Here is a 16,625-nt window from a genome sequence, read left to right on the forward strand (position 1 = left end):
GATAGGTGGGGAAAGAAAGGAGGAAGTGTTGCTAAATGTACATAAAGATGATCCACATGTATTCAAAGGTGCTGTATGAAAGGGAAAGTAAGCCTGCTGAAAGTCTCTGGGTAGAGGCTGAAGAGGACAGCAGCTGGGGGAACGTTATAGTAGACATCTGCTAAAGGTCACCAAACCAGGAGGTGGTGAACAAGGTATTTTTTTAGCCAACTGACGGATTTCCAAATTGAAGGACCTGGCTCTCATAAAAGACTTTAACTATTGGTACATTTCTGAGGAAAACAGCACAGTTCACAAGCTGTCCAACAAATTCCTGCAGTGTTGGAGATAACTTTTTGGAACAGATAATAGACATGCAAACAACTGGGGGAAGATCTTATTGACATACTGCTCACAAACAGGGAACTGGCTGAAATGGCAAAAGATGGAAGATAACTTGGGTGACAGTCACCACAAAATGATAAGAGTTCAAGTTCCAAAGGAAGAAAGGAAAAATGGCAGCAGAACCAGGACGCTGGGCTTCAGAAAAGCAGATTTCAACAAACTTGAGTAGCAGTCAGAATCCCTGGGAGGCAAATTTAGGGGGGAAATGGAGTCCAAGAGAGCTGGCTATACATTAAGGGGATGCTCTCAAGGGAACAAGCTATGGAAAAGTGACAGAAGAAAGTGAAGCACAACACACTAGCCTGGCTAAACAGCAATTGTTTCAGTGAGTTGAAACTAAAAACAGGAATCCTACAAAAAGTGGAAATCAGGTCACAGTACTAGGAAAAAGTATAAGAGCACCACAGGCATACAGGGAGAAAAATTAGGCATGCCAAGGCACAATGAGATGCAGCTTGCAAAGGATGCAGAAGGTAAGAAAACGGATTCTACAAGTATGTCAAAAACAAGGAAGACCAGAGAAATCACAGGTCGCTTCCGGAATACGGAAGGCAATCTAGTTATGAATGATGCAGAGAAGAATGAAATATTTAATGCTTTTGTTTACTTCATTCTTCACAAATTGAGGCAGCTACCAGATGACACGTGCAGTTTTCAGCAGAGACAGGGAAGAAGACAAACACGCTAGAATGATGGCAGAACAGGTTAGGGATTATTTAAAAGCTAGATGCTTTCAAGTCAGCAATGATAAATAGGACACACCAGGGTCCTGAAGAAATTGGGTGAGATAATTTCAAAGCCATTGGGTATCCTTTTTGAGAACTCATGGAGCTCAGGTAAGGTCTCCCACAATTAAGGATGGAATAAGAAGGATCCGAGGAATTACAAATCAGTCAGCATGACCTAGATACCTGGAAAGATCAGGGAGCAGGTCCTCAAGGAATCTACTGTGAAGCACCTAGAAGAGAACAAGATAAGGAAAATCCAACATGGATTCAACAAGAGTAAGTCATGTTTGCTCAACCCGAGTTCATTCTGTGATAAGATGAAAGGTTCTGTGGATGAGGGGAGAGCACTGGAGTGATATACCTTGACTTTAACAAGGCTTTTAGCACCATCTCTCATGACATTCTCATTAACAAGTAATGGAAATACAGAGTAGATGAAGTACTGTAAAGTGGATATATAACTGGTTAGATCATAATGCTCAATGAGTAGTCATGAATGTCTCAATGTCTACCTGAAAAGAGGTATCAAGTGGGGTTCCTCAGAGGTCTGCCCTGGGTCTGGTACTGTTCAACACCTCTAACAATCTGGATGATGGGACTGAGTGCGTGGTTAGCAAGCTGGTGGATGACACCAAATTGGGTGAAGTTGAAGATGCTCTAGAGGACACAGCTGGACCTGGATAACTAGAGGAAAGGTCTGCAATTAATGCAATGAGATTCAACAAGGAATAGTGGAAAGGCCTGCACCTAGCACAGAATAACTGCATGCACAAATAGAAACTAAGGAATGACCGCTAGGCTGCAGTACATCAGAGAAACTGAGGGATACAGCGGACCAAGGGTGCTCAGTCCTTATCAACCAGCTCCACTTTAAGACGAGCAGCTAACTGGTAGCAGGGGAGCAAGCTCCAGATCTTTGGAGAGCCCTGTGGACTGGACTGTGTGGCCCTGCATGCTGTACTGGGTGTGGGGATTCAACAAATTAATTCAGGGCTCACTCTGGCTCATGGAGCAGCCTGGTGAGCAGTGGGCCAAAAGGATGAGTACCACTGCAGTAGATAATAAACTGAATATGAACCAACAGTGTGTCCTTGCTGCCAAAAAGGCCAACAGCATGGTGGATTGTATTAACAGGAGTAACACATGCAACTCATTCTTCTGTTCTAGTCAGCAGTAGTAAGGCCTTGCCTGGAGTACTGTATCTAGTTTTAATCCCCACACTTCAAGAAGGATGTGGAGATTGGAGAGTCCAGTGCAGAGCAACAAAAATTAAGGACTCAGGAGACAAGATTTACGAGGCAAGACAGAAAGAACTAGGATTATTTAGTACACAGAAGAGGAACTCAGGGGGGAATTTGTTACAAGTCTTAAATACCTCATATAGAGAGGGCGGAGATTGCCTTTTCTCTGTGGCTGTAGGGGACAAAACTAGAAGCAAGGACCTCAAGTTTCAGCAGGGAAAATTTGGGTTGAAGATTAGAAGGAACTTTCTGACCATGAGGGTAATCAAGCATTGGACCAGGCTACCTAGAGAAGCTGTGGAATCTCCATCCTTGGAAATTTTCAAAAGCAGGTTAGACAGACACTTGGCTGGGATGGTCGAGTCAGGAACAACACTGCCTTGAGCAGGGGACTGGACTAGATGACTTTGTGAGGTCCCTTCCAGTCCTACTTTTCTAGGATCCCATTCCTATAATCACATAATCCAAAATAATGATCAGGGGTTTTGTTTTTTTTGGTTTTTCATGCTGTAGAAGATGAAGACAGCTAATACCAGATTCCTTGATGGTTGGACTATATGCCAAAAAAGCAATTCTGAATCATGAAACATTTGGAAGTATTTTTCCAATCCAGTCCTAGAGTGTGTTGCTTATTTTGTAATCCAAATACTGTAACAATGCAATCATCACCAACATTACTGCCTTAAATTCAACTTTGAAAGAGGTCTGCAGTAGCACATACTGGCTAACAACAACATTTTGCCCATCTGTAAATAGGCCTTCGCTTTACTTCTTCCTGACTGAACTGCAAATTCACTTAGAGCCTCAAAAACAGTTGACTTCAACTGGGCCATAAATTGAGAAATACTTCACAAAAAGTGAGAAGCAACTGGCTGTCGATTCTTCAGAGTTCTCCAGGTGAACCCCAAATATTCTATGAACTACAATGTGCCCGCTTTGAAGCAATGTAAAACTCCGAATTATTGCTTCTGCTTTTTTTTAGTGAACTCTCAAGCATCACAACATTCTGTCCTTTCACAACTAATGAAGTGAGTTTCAGCCTATGAAAGTTTGTGCCATTTCTCTCACACATACACACACTTTGCTTAATCTATAAAGTATAAATCTACCCTGTGTTCTAACTGCCAGATAGTTTCACTATTACATTTAATTCTTAACATGCTTATCTTCCCTCTTTTTCCTCAAACAGTGAAGCTACAATATAAGTCTTTTACAAATTTTATAATTCCTATCTACAGCTTTTAGATATTTTCCACTGGGTCCAAATAGCAAAAGACAGGGCTGGGGACACCTTAGAGACTAACTGTTTCAGAGAAGCATGAACTTTCCCATATGACAAAGTAGGCTGCCACCTACAAAGACATGCTGTCAGGGTATTATGTGGATAAATTATCCATTATGAAAGCAGCCTGGGACATATTACTGGTATTTGTCAGCTTCTATTTTTTTCCTCTTCTAATCCTCTCTAGAACTTCATATATTTCACAGATACACTCTATAATATGCCAGTTCTCTCCCACTTCAGTAGCTTTGCAAAAAACTGATTTAGGTATATTAAAAATAGATTCCTCCTTCCTGTACGTTCATACACAGCTCTCCAAATACTACCAAAGCACTTCACTGATTGTTTTTGTGCAGTTTGCATTACACATACACTCTCTCACGCTGTAAGAGGCTTGACTCATATTCATTCTCTGACAGAGTAAGAGGCTTGGCTCTCAAAGAATGCCTGCTGGGTAACTTGTATAATGGTCTTGTTTAAATGCTGCCTACCAAATACTGCGTTCAATGACTGATAATAGAGTACCAGAAACTTCTACTGCACTCACAAGAGCTCAGTCAATTTTTTGTTGGTATGCATATATATTTCTGCTTATAAATAAAATTATTAGTTGAAGTTTTTTTGCATGGAATTAGTTGACATGCCTGTTTTCCTACTGAACTCCAGTGTACAACACTTCCAGACAGTCATGTTAACATAGCAAAACAACTTCTGGATGCAGAATGTTTGTTACAAGTGTGACCAACTTTCACTGTCCTTTACTTCAAGCACTTTTTCGTTACTTTAATTTCCATGCACAGTATATTTTAAATACTTGCAAAACATTTCATGTATGCTAGGTTATGTTTAGTCATCCCACAGCATTTGGAAATGCATATTTCATTTAACAGGGCTTGCAAAACACATTTTTGTCTGAATGACCTTCAGTGTAGAAATGCTCTCACATGTTGGAAAACAGTTGTATCACTTTTGATGAGGAAGAGGGAAAAAAAGACCCTCCATACTGCAATTTATTTTTATACAGCTTACAAAAAGTACCTAATATTTTCTGAATAGCTTCCCTTTCAAGCCAGTTTGCACTGTTCATTAGAAACAAATACAAAGAGGCACTGGAAAACAAAAAGCTAGGGCATATCTATGTCAAGTGCCTATACCCAAATTTCAATTAAATGCTCAAGTCAGATGATCATTTCAGTCTATAGGATCTTCAGATAGAAGGCGAATAAACTTAGTAGTGTGCATGTTTTCAGAATCACACATAAGAACACACTTCCACCCAACCAATTTTATCAAACTTTTACAAAACAGAGACTGTGCTATGAAAAAAAAGTTTGATTGTTACTATTTAAGGCTAATTTCAAAGATAAATCTATTCACACAGCCATGTTAAATCACTTTTAAAAAACGTTTAAAAGTTCCTCTCCCATTTTTAAACTATCAATGAGGTTAATCTAATTACCACACGCTGATACCATGTTTCTTGCTCGAAGCAAAATAATGTGACCTATTTAACCATGAGGAAAAGGACAGTGCCTTCAAAAAACAGTTTAACATACTTACCAAAAAGGTCATCAACTTGGTGAAACATAAAAGTAAGCTGTTCCTCTTTAATAACCAAAGTCCTATCTTTTTCAGAGAGTGCAATTTTGTTTCACTAACTGGTTATCTAATTACTCTTTCTTTTAAACTTAATTGTTCTACAGATATTCAGTATTTACAGCATTTTGCAAAACTGCTCATTAGTTAAGTGGATATGTTTAACTACCAGAAATGCCTACAAGATGTGATATGCTCCTCTTGGCTCTTTTGTAAACCCATATTAACATTTCACATTTTTCAGTGGTGATGCATTCATCCAAAGTGGATGATAAATGACTAATGGACAATAATATCAGTATTCACCTTTAGATTTGTTTACGGTACCATCAACTAGAGTAATAATCAATATTATGTTGATATAATCTTAAGCAAAATTATCTTCCTGTCACTCTGACGTAGTATCTGTTATGCAAAAACAACTCTAGCTTTGATATCTACATACATGGAGGATTCTACATAATAGCTTTACATAATATTTTAAACTACATAACAACATTAAACTATGTAATAGTTTTAAGAAAGTGATTTTAAACATTCACTTTAACTAATTTAGTAGGTCATCCAGTTGCTGTTCTGAACTAATCTATTTTTCTAGTCCATAACCTACTCAAAGCTTTCATGGCATCTTGAATAAATGTTCTCATAGGGCAGTGTAGCAGCTACATTATGACAGTGTTTTTTCTTCAGAAATACTGAAGTTCACAGTATTTAGGATCCCCTTCAATAATATCCGTGAACCTTGGCACAGCAGCATAGTGTGCTGCAGAACTATATTGCAATAGCCAAGGAAGATGGCCATATTAAGGATTAAGGTAAGGACCAACTGCCTTGGTGTATGTGATACAAAGAATGGAGGATGGTATACATCTTTTGGGGGTACCTGGCCCACTTTCCTTGAACCACCTGTCAGTCTGGGTGGGGAAGCTCCCAAATGCAGCTGTTCTGGCACCTTTAACCTTCAACAGTATGCAATAGCTGTGGTAGCAGCATTACCTCTTGTACCAAAATATATTTCCCCCCTGGCTTCCAGAATTTGCTAAGCAACACAAGCAACAGGATAGACAGTTTTTCAGAGTTTATATTTCACCAAAAGCCAAATGGAATTTCACAAGGCAGAGATATGGTACTTTCACAACTTGAGGGGATTCTTTTGCTGTTGAAGAAAAAAAAAAAATGGAAGCACAAGACCTTCATAAATAAAAGATTATATCCATCTTTTAAAACTTACTCTTAATCAAAAGTGTCAGTTTTCTTTAATATAGGAGGTTGCTACCAGCTCCCCTGTCACAGAAAATGGCAACTTGCCCATATTGCTGGGGAACAAGAGAACTGCATGGTCACTAGGGAGAAAAATATCAGGAAGCCAAATGTATGTACTGAAACACAGCTAACAAGAGACATAAAATGCAGCAAAAAGCATTCTATAAATATGCCAGAAGTAACAAGCTGAACAAAAAATATGTAAACACTTTACCAAATACAGAGAACAACCTAATAATGGATGATGCAGAGAAGACTGAGGTATTTAATGCCTTTTCTTCTTCAGTCTTCATGAACAAAGTCAGCTACCAGATGTTAAATGATAGGGAAGAAGATAAGCAACCTAGGGTAACAGAAGAGAAGGTTACCTACCACTCAAGAGACACTGGACAGAATGCATCTCACAATATGCAGGGTACAGGCCAAGGTAATTGCAGAGCCATTGACTACAACCTCTGAGAACTTGTGGAGGTTGGGTAAGGTGCTGGATGACTAGAAAAGAGTAAATACCATTTCTATCTTTAAGAAAAAGGAGGATTGAGGAAATCAGAGACCATTCAGTTTGATCTCAATACCTAGAAAGACCACGGAACAAGTCATCAAAGAAGCTATTTTTAAACACCTAGAGCAGCAGTTCTCAACCAGGGTGCCACAGCATCCTGGAGCGCCACAAGATCTTTGAAGGGAGCTGCAGACTGAGATAAACACAGGCTCAGCCTTATTTCTGCCTTGCCGTTCCTCCTCCAATGCCTGGCTGCCTCTGGAAGGAAGTAAACACTACAATAAATTAGTTTTTTTAATGGGGTGCTATTCAATGCACAAAATTATGAAGGGGTGCTCTGAATCTAAAAAAGGTAGAGAACCACTGACATAGAGGATAGATAACAAGATACAGGTTCATTCAGAGACAACCTGATTTCCTTCTACGATAAGGTGATGGGCTCTGTGGGTGGGAGAGGGAGCAGCATATGGGATATACCTGAATTTCAGCAAGGTTTTTGACACAATCTACCATGACACTCATTAGCAAACAAGGTATACAGTACAGAAGAAACTACTGCAAAGTGAATAATACATAATTGGTTGGATCATCATATTCAAAGATGCATCCTATCAATTGCTCTATATCAGTGGTTTTCAACCTATGATCTGTAGACCCCTTGAGTTCCACAGCTTATATCCAAGAGGTCTGCAAGAGATGACTATGATCAATCAAAAGTACGTGAATTCAATTGAAGTACACTTACAATTCAAAGGGGTCAACACCTCTGTTCAAAATTTCCAAATGTTTGCACCTTCATTCAAAATTGCTTAGGGTGGGAAAAAAAGGTTCAAAACACTGCTCTATATCTACCTGGGAAAAGATATCAGGTTGGATTTCCTAAGGGCATGCCCTGGGTCCAGCATCGTTTATCTTCCAAATCACTGATGAATACATTGGGACTGAATGCTTGCTTAGCAAATTTGCAGAAGAAACCAAGTTTGGTAGAGTTGCAGACACTGAAGAGTACAGTTAGGATTCAGAATGACTTTGATAAATTGGAAAAAATGGTCTGAAGACAAGTATTTGGGGTACTACAGAAAAGGATTTGAGGGTTACAGTGCACCGTACACAGAATATGAGCCAAAACCCAAGAGCAGAAGCTGCTCAAAACTCAAGGGAGGCATTTCTTTCGCTCTATTCAGTACTAGTGATGCCTCTGGAGCACTACTTCCAGTTCTGCGCACCACACTTCAAGGAAGATGTGGACAAATTAGAAAGAGTTCAGCCAGTGGAAAGCAACAGAAACTATTAGAAATCTAAGAAACATAATTTATAAGAAAAGGTTGGGAGAATTGTGATTATTTAATCTGGAGAAGAAAAAAAACTTAAGCTGGATACGACAATGGTCTTCAAATACCTGAAGGGTAATTACAAAGAGGATGGAGATAAACTATTCTTTGTCATCACAGAAAATGAGACAAAAAGTAACCATTTTAAACTGCTGCAAGGGAAACTTACGTTAGATATTAGGAAGAACTTTCTGACTACAAGGGTGATTGAGCATTGCAATGGACTACCTACAGAGGTTGTGGAATGTCCATCCTTGGAAGGTTTTAAGAGCAGAATAGACATTTAGACAAAGATGATCCTGCCTTAAGGAGATTGATTAGATGACCTCCTGAGGTTCCTTCCAACCCCTATTTTCTACAATTCTAAAGCTTTAGTATAAAAATAAGTTAATGCAACATTGAAGTTACAAACCTAGGAGTATATCAGTAGGGGGCAGTTATGCCTCCTCTCATAGCTCCTTTACATTTTACTAGTTTCAGCAAGTGACTGTATTCTGGGGATATTTTCCCCAGAACCTTGAAGTTTGAATTTTCTCCTCTTATGGTGTCAGCAAGGGACTCCCCCATCGAAGATTAGGTATATGCCAGCTGACTAAAAACTCTTTATCTGAGATATTCTTGAGCAAGAAATTAAAAAGGTCCTGCTGATTTACACATGCCTGCTCAGCATCTCTGCAGATTAGGTTGAAGCACAGATGAAGCACATATTTTCCTTTTCTCATATTTTAATTATTTTCCCTCAAACTCCAGAAAAGCAAAGGCTTAAGTTTCAGTCCCAATTGAGAAATAGGTAAAAACAGACCAAAAAAAGAAGACCGTTAACATGAAGACCGTTGCAAACTGAACTATAATACTGATAACCAATATGTACATCTTTTAAAAGGTTTTAATCCCTGTAGCATTTAACCTTCAGGCAAGAGAGACCAGACCACGGAGATTTTGGGCTGCCACAAAATTGGTCCTCCTTTCAACAATCGAGACTAGTGAACAAACTAAAAAAAATACACTTTTCTATTGAAAGATTAGTTTTACTGAACTAAACATCTTCTCTATTGAGAGATTAGTTTTACTGAACTAAACGTCTTCCTACTTTGGAGTTGGTGAATGCAGAAGGGTAGGGGGAGGGAAGGGAATACATCACACAAGCCAAGCAATTTATACTAAGAATTTACCTCCAAATCATTTTAAAGTTATACTCTTTTGAAACCCAGACCAGAAATTATGTTTCTGGCAGTGGGTCCAAGGCCCCAGTGACCATTTTACTGTTCAGCAACTTATGAAACAGAACAAAGCCAGGAACAAAGGCTGAAAAAAGTCTCTGGAATCTAGCAATGAAATGCCTGGTTTTGAACAGCATATTTCACTACATTGACTATTACAAATCTTTGTTCTTATCATGACACTACCCCAAATTCCCTACCATCTACTACTCCACACCTTTATTATGTCCTCGCTTCCATGACTTTTACCTTTAACAGCTCCTGCAGTAACTATATTGTACACAGAGAACATTATTTCAAATTCTGAATCATGGTTTAAGTCGGACTGTTTTAACTCCTACACCCTCTTTTATTTGCTATTTGTAAGCTTTTGTTAGGAAAACTGTATGGAACCAGCCAGACAGGCACACTTACAAAACAATCTTCCATGAGCAGTCATGCATAAACAAGAGAACTTGTTACTCGTTATTATGAGTTAAAATTTTAGTTACATATTCAAGTAGCAGAAATAATTCCATTTCATTAGTAATCACCCAACATGAGTATGTTGTAAAACAAAAGAACTCAAGCTTGTTAACAAGCTTGGGGGGCTGAAAACAGATTGTCCAAACCATGTAGTAAATACTTATATGCACATTAATCAAAATTTAAAAAGTGACCTAGTCTCAATCACCATTATTCATTTAGACAGACAAGGTTCCTTGGGTGAATTCGATATCTTTTATTAGACCAAAAACCCGAAAGCTTGCCAACCATTTGGGTTGGTCTAATAAAAGATATCAAATTCACCCAAGGAACCTTGTCTGCCTATATCCTTAGACCAACATGGCTACAACCTAAACCCCTTATTCATTTAGAGTAATTTGACTAATTTCAACAATCCAGCATCTATAGCTTAGTCACACCTTTCAAGTAGCATGTATTGTTTATAACAGCAGTTCTCAAACTTTTTAGAATGAAGGTACTCCTTGTTAGATGCAAGGCACCCCTTGGAAAATGCCAGCTTGTAGTTTTCACATTTTTGTGTCTGTTTTGTTTTGCCTATGGAAAAACAACAGAGCAATTCTCTTTCAAAGAAATATGGTAAGTATTGGGGAGCACCCTTGAAAGCATCTTGGAAGGGCCACTCTGAAGCATCTGTTTGTCTAAAATGACCAGTCTGCCATTAACCTAAACTGTAGCTAAAACAGGCTGCCAGCATACCAGTGATTCTTTTTTAAAATACAGGTACTTCAGAGCAGGAAGACTGCTTCATTCTTATTTTAGCTCCATTTCACTCCATAGTTATATCTGTGCATATTATAAAGCTCCTGCAGCATGGAAATTAGTACACCTGTACAATTTTCATTGCATCATATAGATGGACAGATAAAAACAACACAAGATCAAAGTTTACACCTACAGGAGTTTCTAATATACATAAGGATAAATCTGAAGTTAAATTAAACAACATTGGGATCAATACTATTTACCCTCTTATGAATTCAATTTCTCCACAATACAAAACAATTCTTAAAACAAATACCTAAAATTTTAATCATCAAACTATACTTCAAGTAAGCCAATTTTATCATGCAGATTATTTGGTCCCATAACTAAAGATCTCATCTAGATGACTTATTAAATTATAGTGTACTACTAGTGACTAACTGCTTAATTACTCAAAAGAAATCTGCATAGCCCAAAAGTCTTTCTAACTTTATGAACATTACTGCACTGTAAAATATAAAAGAATGAATTTAGCAACTTTTAATTGAGAATCCAGAGTCTTCCCAAGAAATGGCTCCAGAGTACTTTCTGTTCCACTTGTTAAATGTCCTGGTCCCATGTCCTGTTAAGTTTACTGTTGGGTTTTTTAACAAAATATGCTACTGGTGGTCCAAAATTACATTTATAAGCCAATCTTAATATGAAAGTGTATCACTCCAATATGTTATTCTAATTAAGCAGTCTTTAAATTTTATACGACTTAAACCAAGACATTTGTTTAACTCCTATCGTTCAGGCTGAGATCACCACCAAATACACGTAAGCTCACCTCTCCTCCTTACCTTTTTCTTTTCAAGAAAAGTCAAAGGAAAGAGTGTATCTATGACTTGTTCATGGAGCAGTACCTACCAAAGTACCTAAATACCCGACACAGTAAGAATACAATATTATCAATGCAGAATGCTGTCTAGATAAAAGAATGCCCTCATACACTAAAATAATGTTCAAGGTGGTGCCCTGAAGTCTGGCTCATTTTGAAAATTCAGACCCAAATTCAGGAAACCATTTAAGCGCATGCATAAATTTAAGCTAGTAACTAAGTCATTTCCTCAAATTTCTCAAAGTTAAGTGCAGTAAAATGTTATTTTTTTAAACCATACTATGATCAGAAGCCTAGGTGTATAAATTAAATAGGCAGCACAGAACTACTGAGCAAAGCAAAACTGTTGGATCTGACAGTGGAAACAGGGTGGGAAGAGAACCTAGCCTCCAATTTTTACAGAAAATTGCGTGCGTGCCTTTTTTAATTACTCATGCCAAAAGATATGCAATGTGTAAACGTGTGTGTGAGGAATACGTCTGTTTTCCCTTTAAATAGGTCCCTTTCTAGACAGTTTCTCAAGCTTTCATTTGTTTGTTATCTATAAAATCTGCATCTAAAAAGTTCTTTAAAATGAAAGGTAGCTAAGTCTGGATAAAGATTTTATTTGATGGTTTGCTTACCTCTGAGGGGGAATATAAGGAGCAGATACTGTTGGCATAACTGTACAGGGTTCAACCACTGCTTTCTTGGCCTTTTTTGTCTTTTTTCTGACTTTTGATGTGGACCTAGCAGTTCTGACTGATCCCTCTTTTCTACACACGCCATTTTTCATTTCAGCTTCGCCATAAATGTTTAGAGGTCTCCGTGTGCAACCTGGTGGAGTATGTACATCACAATAGGCAGTCTTTTTCACAGAGAATGTTGTCCCACTGCCTGTTAGTTCTTTCACAGGTTCCATTTTCATATACAACCCAGCCTTTTGAGCACATGTCACATGGAATGCTGTATAGCAGTTTGCTTTGTGGCACTGGATGCAGGCACCAACACCTTTCTGTTTACAGAGGTAGCATGTTAACTTCCATCTGGCTGGGGGAATGTTCCTGACACCATCAATTGGCTCAATAAAAACTGTATTGGCAAATCCAACTTCTGGAATCCACAAAGCACACACAACATGTCCCCAACGGTCATCATCAGTCTTTTTAAAGGCACCTCCCTTGTTTGGGCATAGCACACAGTCTACAGGTCGAGAACGGGACTGCAGACAGTGTCTACAGAGCCACTGGCCCTCAGGTATATATGGCACCCCATAGCACTCCTGATGTACTGCTAAATTACACATATCACAAAACAGAATTACATTGCTGTTCTGACATTCACCATCCATGCATATACAACACACTGCATCTTCATCAATTAAAGACTGATGATCACCCTGTTTTTGGTTCTCACAATAAGACTCTTTCTCGAACCTGTCCATAAGGAATTCAAACATATTTTGTGACACAACTGACACTCCATCACTTTTTCGTTTTTCATTTATTATTTCTAACCACGCGTAATCTTCTTCATCCATGTCATATTCCACTTCATTGTCAAGTTCTTCTGATGACTTCTCAATAAATTTATAATAAACAGGAGGTCTACGAGGGGCAGAAGGTGGACTGTACTCAACAATCCGTACTTTTGGTTCCGGAAGGGGACTTGTTGAAGTGGGTATACCATGTGCACTTGGAAGAGCTTCATTTTTCTTTTTCACTTTGTTATTTTTATGCCGTTTGGCTCTCAAACAAACTGGTGGCCTCTCACTGTTTTCTTTATTGCTATTGCATTCACTCATTTCCTGGGCAGTAACATCATCTTCTAAAATAATCTCTAGTGGATCAAAGATACTGATCCTATGCAGGCGACCTTCAATTTCTATTTCAACCATTCTTTGAGCTTGAGCATATGTCAAGGTTTCTCGTGTTGGGGAGTGTTTAATACTGCATGGGGAAGAAGAATGCCTTGCTGCAGATACTCGATGACATCTTCCTTTCCTCCTCATTTGGTAACGATTACCTAAAATTATAGCCACAATTACTATACTGAATGGTAAATATTTATCTCATAAATTATGAACATGTAATCCAGTAAAAAACTTTCCAATAAAGATATAGATACATACTTTAACTTCATACATATATATATCAATGACTAGTATGGATTTGAAAACTGACTCTGACTTAATGACTATCAGAGTTTGGGAAGTTACTCAAAATAAAACTGTCTTGATCAGACTGCTGAAATGAATTTCACCCCCTTTGCTAAATTAAAAAAAAAAAATCATCACTCGGGCAATGAGTCAAAAGGTCACAAAAATTATGAAAACTATAGCTTGGTAGGCAGATTTTTGCTTCTGCCAAATATCAACAACTACATAAGGGTAGAATCAAGATGTACCAATTTGATAATGGCCCAAAAACTGTTTCCAAAACCCACCTACTACAGTATTAAAGCTTGTGGCAAACTATAATAGAATTAATGACACCAATATAAAATTGCTAATGGTTATTTTTCTTTAGCTTTGAAAAAAACAAATCTGTTTTCATGGTCCAGCTGATTCAACATCAGAGGAAAATTCTATTCCATAAATATGTTTACACAAAGACTATGGATGGAAAAACAATTATATAATTTTATTTATTTTTAAACATTTATGGTCTTTGTATATATTTATCATACCTTACATAAATCGCACACTTACTCTTTATAAAGAGTCACAAGAATGCACACAAGCCTAAATCTGAGAAGTATGTCCTTTCTACACTCCCGTTCCTATCCTATCCCTAAACACCCGGTTGCTATCCCTGTCCCAAACAATTTACTATTCTGTGTGTTTTCATACATGTGAGCTGCTGTCATCATCTTCCATTTTTACTACTAATTCTACTTAATACAAATTGCTATAGGAAGACATATAATACAGAGTACAACATACTTTTACCACATAGAATGTACAAATTTAGAACACTGGTCCACCTATACACAGCTCATTTTTCAAAGAATTACTAAAAATAGTGGGTTTTTTTTGTTTTTGGGGGTTTTTGTTTTTTGGGGTTTGTTTTTTTTTTTTTTAAACACATTTGCCTTTCAGATCAGACCTGCTCATCTGACAAGTTTTAAAACAATTTTTCCTACCGCTAGACGTTTACCCACATAAAGTCACATACTTGATTATTTGTAGCATAAAGGTAAGATGGGAAAGCATGATTAAGGAAAAGGAAGGGACAAGAATGCATATCATCTACTTAGCGTCTCCCAACTCCCAAACCTGGCCCCATTTCCCAAACTTAAAAAAAAACAAATCAGTCTCCATTAGTTTTGTTTTCTTGATAAGTGTAACAGTGTTACTTTGGAAAGCATATGTAATAAACTAAGCAAAGTCTACAACCAAATTAAAGGTAAATTTAACTCAGACACAGCCAATTTCTAGCAATAACTACAGGGCAACATCTTTCACCGTGTCTAGATAATGAACAAATAAACAACTAAACTTTTCCCTCCTTTGATGGGTCTGCCTGAAACATTTTACTGTTTCATTTTGTAAATTAGCACTTCATTAACCGGACTGAATTTCTACCAAAGAAGATTTAACTAATACTTCCTATAGTAGGCCCAATAACTCAATATAATATATACTGACCATTTAACTGTGTCCCAAATATAGTTCCCCAACCTCACAGGACAGGCTAGAATCCAAGGACGCGTAACTTCTATGATGGCCCCAATTTATGTTTCAATAAAAACCCACATATATTTCAACTTCCTCTTACAGTATTTTGAACCCATTCATATGTAAACCCAAGATGAACCAGTCTGGTTTCATTTTCAAATACAGTGGTGCCCAATCTTCTTGGCTGGGAGGCCAGATAGGCAGTGCCCAATCCCTTTGCAGGCTGGATCTGGCAGGTGGACCCAATCCAACACCAAGGGCAGGTGCAGTGAGGCCCCATCTGGGCACATGGAGTGGGGAGGGAGTCAGCCTGACCCCAACCCAGCTATGCAGGGAAGGTGACTTAGCAAAGCCCAACCTGCCCCTGTGGGGGAAAAGGGCCATGACTCAGCCCCAAAGTAGCTGTGCAGGGTGAGGGGGTTTAGCCCAGCTCTGTGGAAGGAAGGGGTGTGGCCGGACCACAACCTAGTTGGGCAGAGGGAAGGGGGCATAGGCTGGCCCCAATCTGGCGGTGTAGGGCAAGGGTTGTGGCCTGGCTCTGATCTGCTCTACAATTTGAGATTTTGGCAGGGGGCAGCAATGGCAGTAGTGCCACTGCTCCCCCGCTGCCAAATTTCCTGACCCGTGGGGAGCCCCCCAAGCCAGATTCCAAAAGTCCAGGGGCCACACTTGGTTGAGCACTTAAGTGTAAGTCAAATGTGAAGTGCGCAACAGGCAAAGGACAGATTTCTTTTTAGTTTAATTTAGTCGCAACAGATCTATGTGTGAATATTAAGTTTTATTAAGCAACCCAGACTTCAAGGAGCATCTAGTGACCGTATCCAAACGGCCATAAATATACCTGCAAACACCAAGGATGCGGATCACAAAGCTGCCTGCCTCTAAGCTCATATTGGAAAAGACAGACAGCGGCTTTTTATGAGGGACTATCAAAAAGCCTGTGTGATTGATCCACATCCCATTCCTCCTCCCTGGACAAAAGCAGGCATAAACCTGTTTTCTCACCTATTCTAATGCTGAGAAAACACCTCCCCCGACTCCCTCTCAAAGTACTGAGGAAGTAGGTGACCCTGGAGGCAGGTGTGGGGGGGAGGTAACTCTCTGGATCTCCCTCAAATGGCCATCAGAGTCTTTTCCGAACCTGCACCCAACCCTTACCCTTTGCTGGCAGTGACCCAGCAGGACGCGAGGGTGACCACTAGCCCTCTCCTCTCACCTGGCCTTGCACGCCCGAGGAGGAGACAGGAGCACCCCAGCGAACGTGGCCCACCTGGATCCCGGGAGAAACCCCCTCCTGAACCCGGAGCGGGGCCAGTACCGGCAGCCGCAGG

At 39.1% G+C, this 16,625-nt stretch overlaps 1 protein-coding gene across 8 annotated transcripts in view; it reads right to left on the reverse strand.

Annotated features, from left to right (window-relative positions):
- Positions 1-16,625, reverse strand: part of BRD1 (bromodomain containing 1) — a 99,990-nt gene that overhangs the window by 82,673 nt on the left and 692 nt on the right. For 7 of the 8 annotated variants that reach the window (XM_025215293.1, XM_025215286.1, XM_025215284.1 and 4 more), the window contains exons 1-2: positions 16,511-16,619; positions 12,260-13,640 (exon numbers count right to left, since the gene is read on the reverse strand). In XM_025215293.1, coding sequence (XP_025071078.1) covers positions 12,260-13,626 — 1,367 coding nt within the window. In that variant the 5' untranslated portion in view covers positions 13,627-13,640; positions 16,511-16,619. Of the gene's footprint in view, positions 1-12,259; positions 13,641-16,510; positions 16,620-16,625 lie in introns of those variants that run through there. The other variant, XM_006016494.3, reaches the window with a different exon arrangement.

This window comes from Alligator sinensis, unplaced genomic scaffold, assembly GCF_000455745.1.
Source record: "Alligator sinensis unplaced genomic scaffold, ASM45574v1 scaffold600_1, whole genome shotgun sequence".
Taxonomy (NCBI): Eukaryota; Metazoa; Chordata; order Crocodylia; family Alligatoridae; genus Alligator; species Alligator sinensis.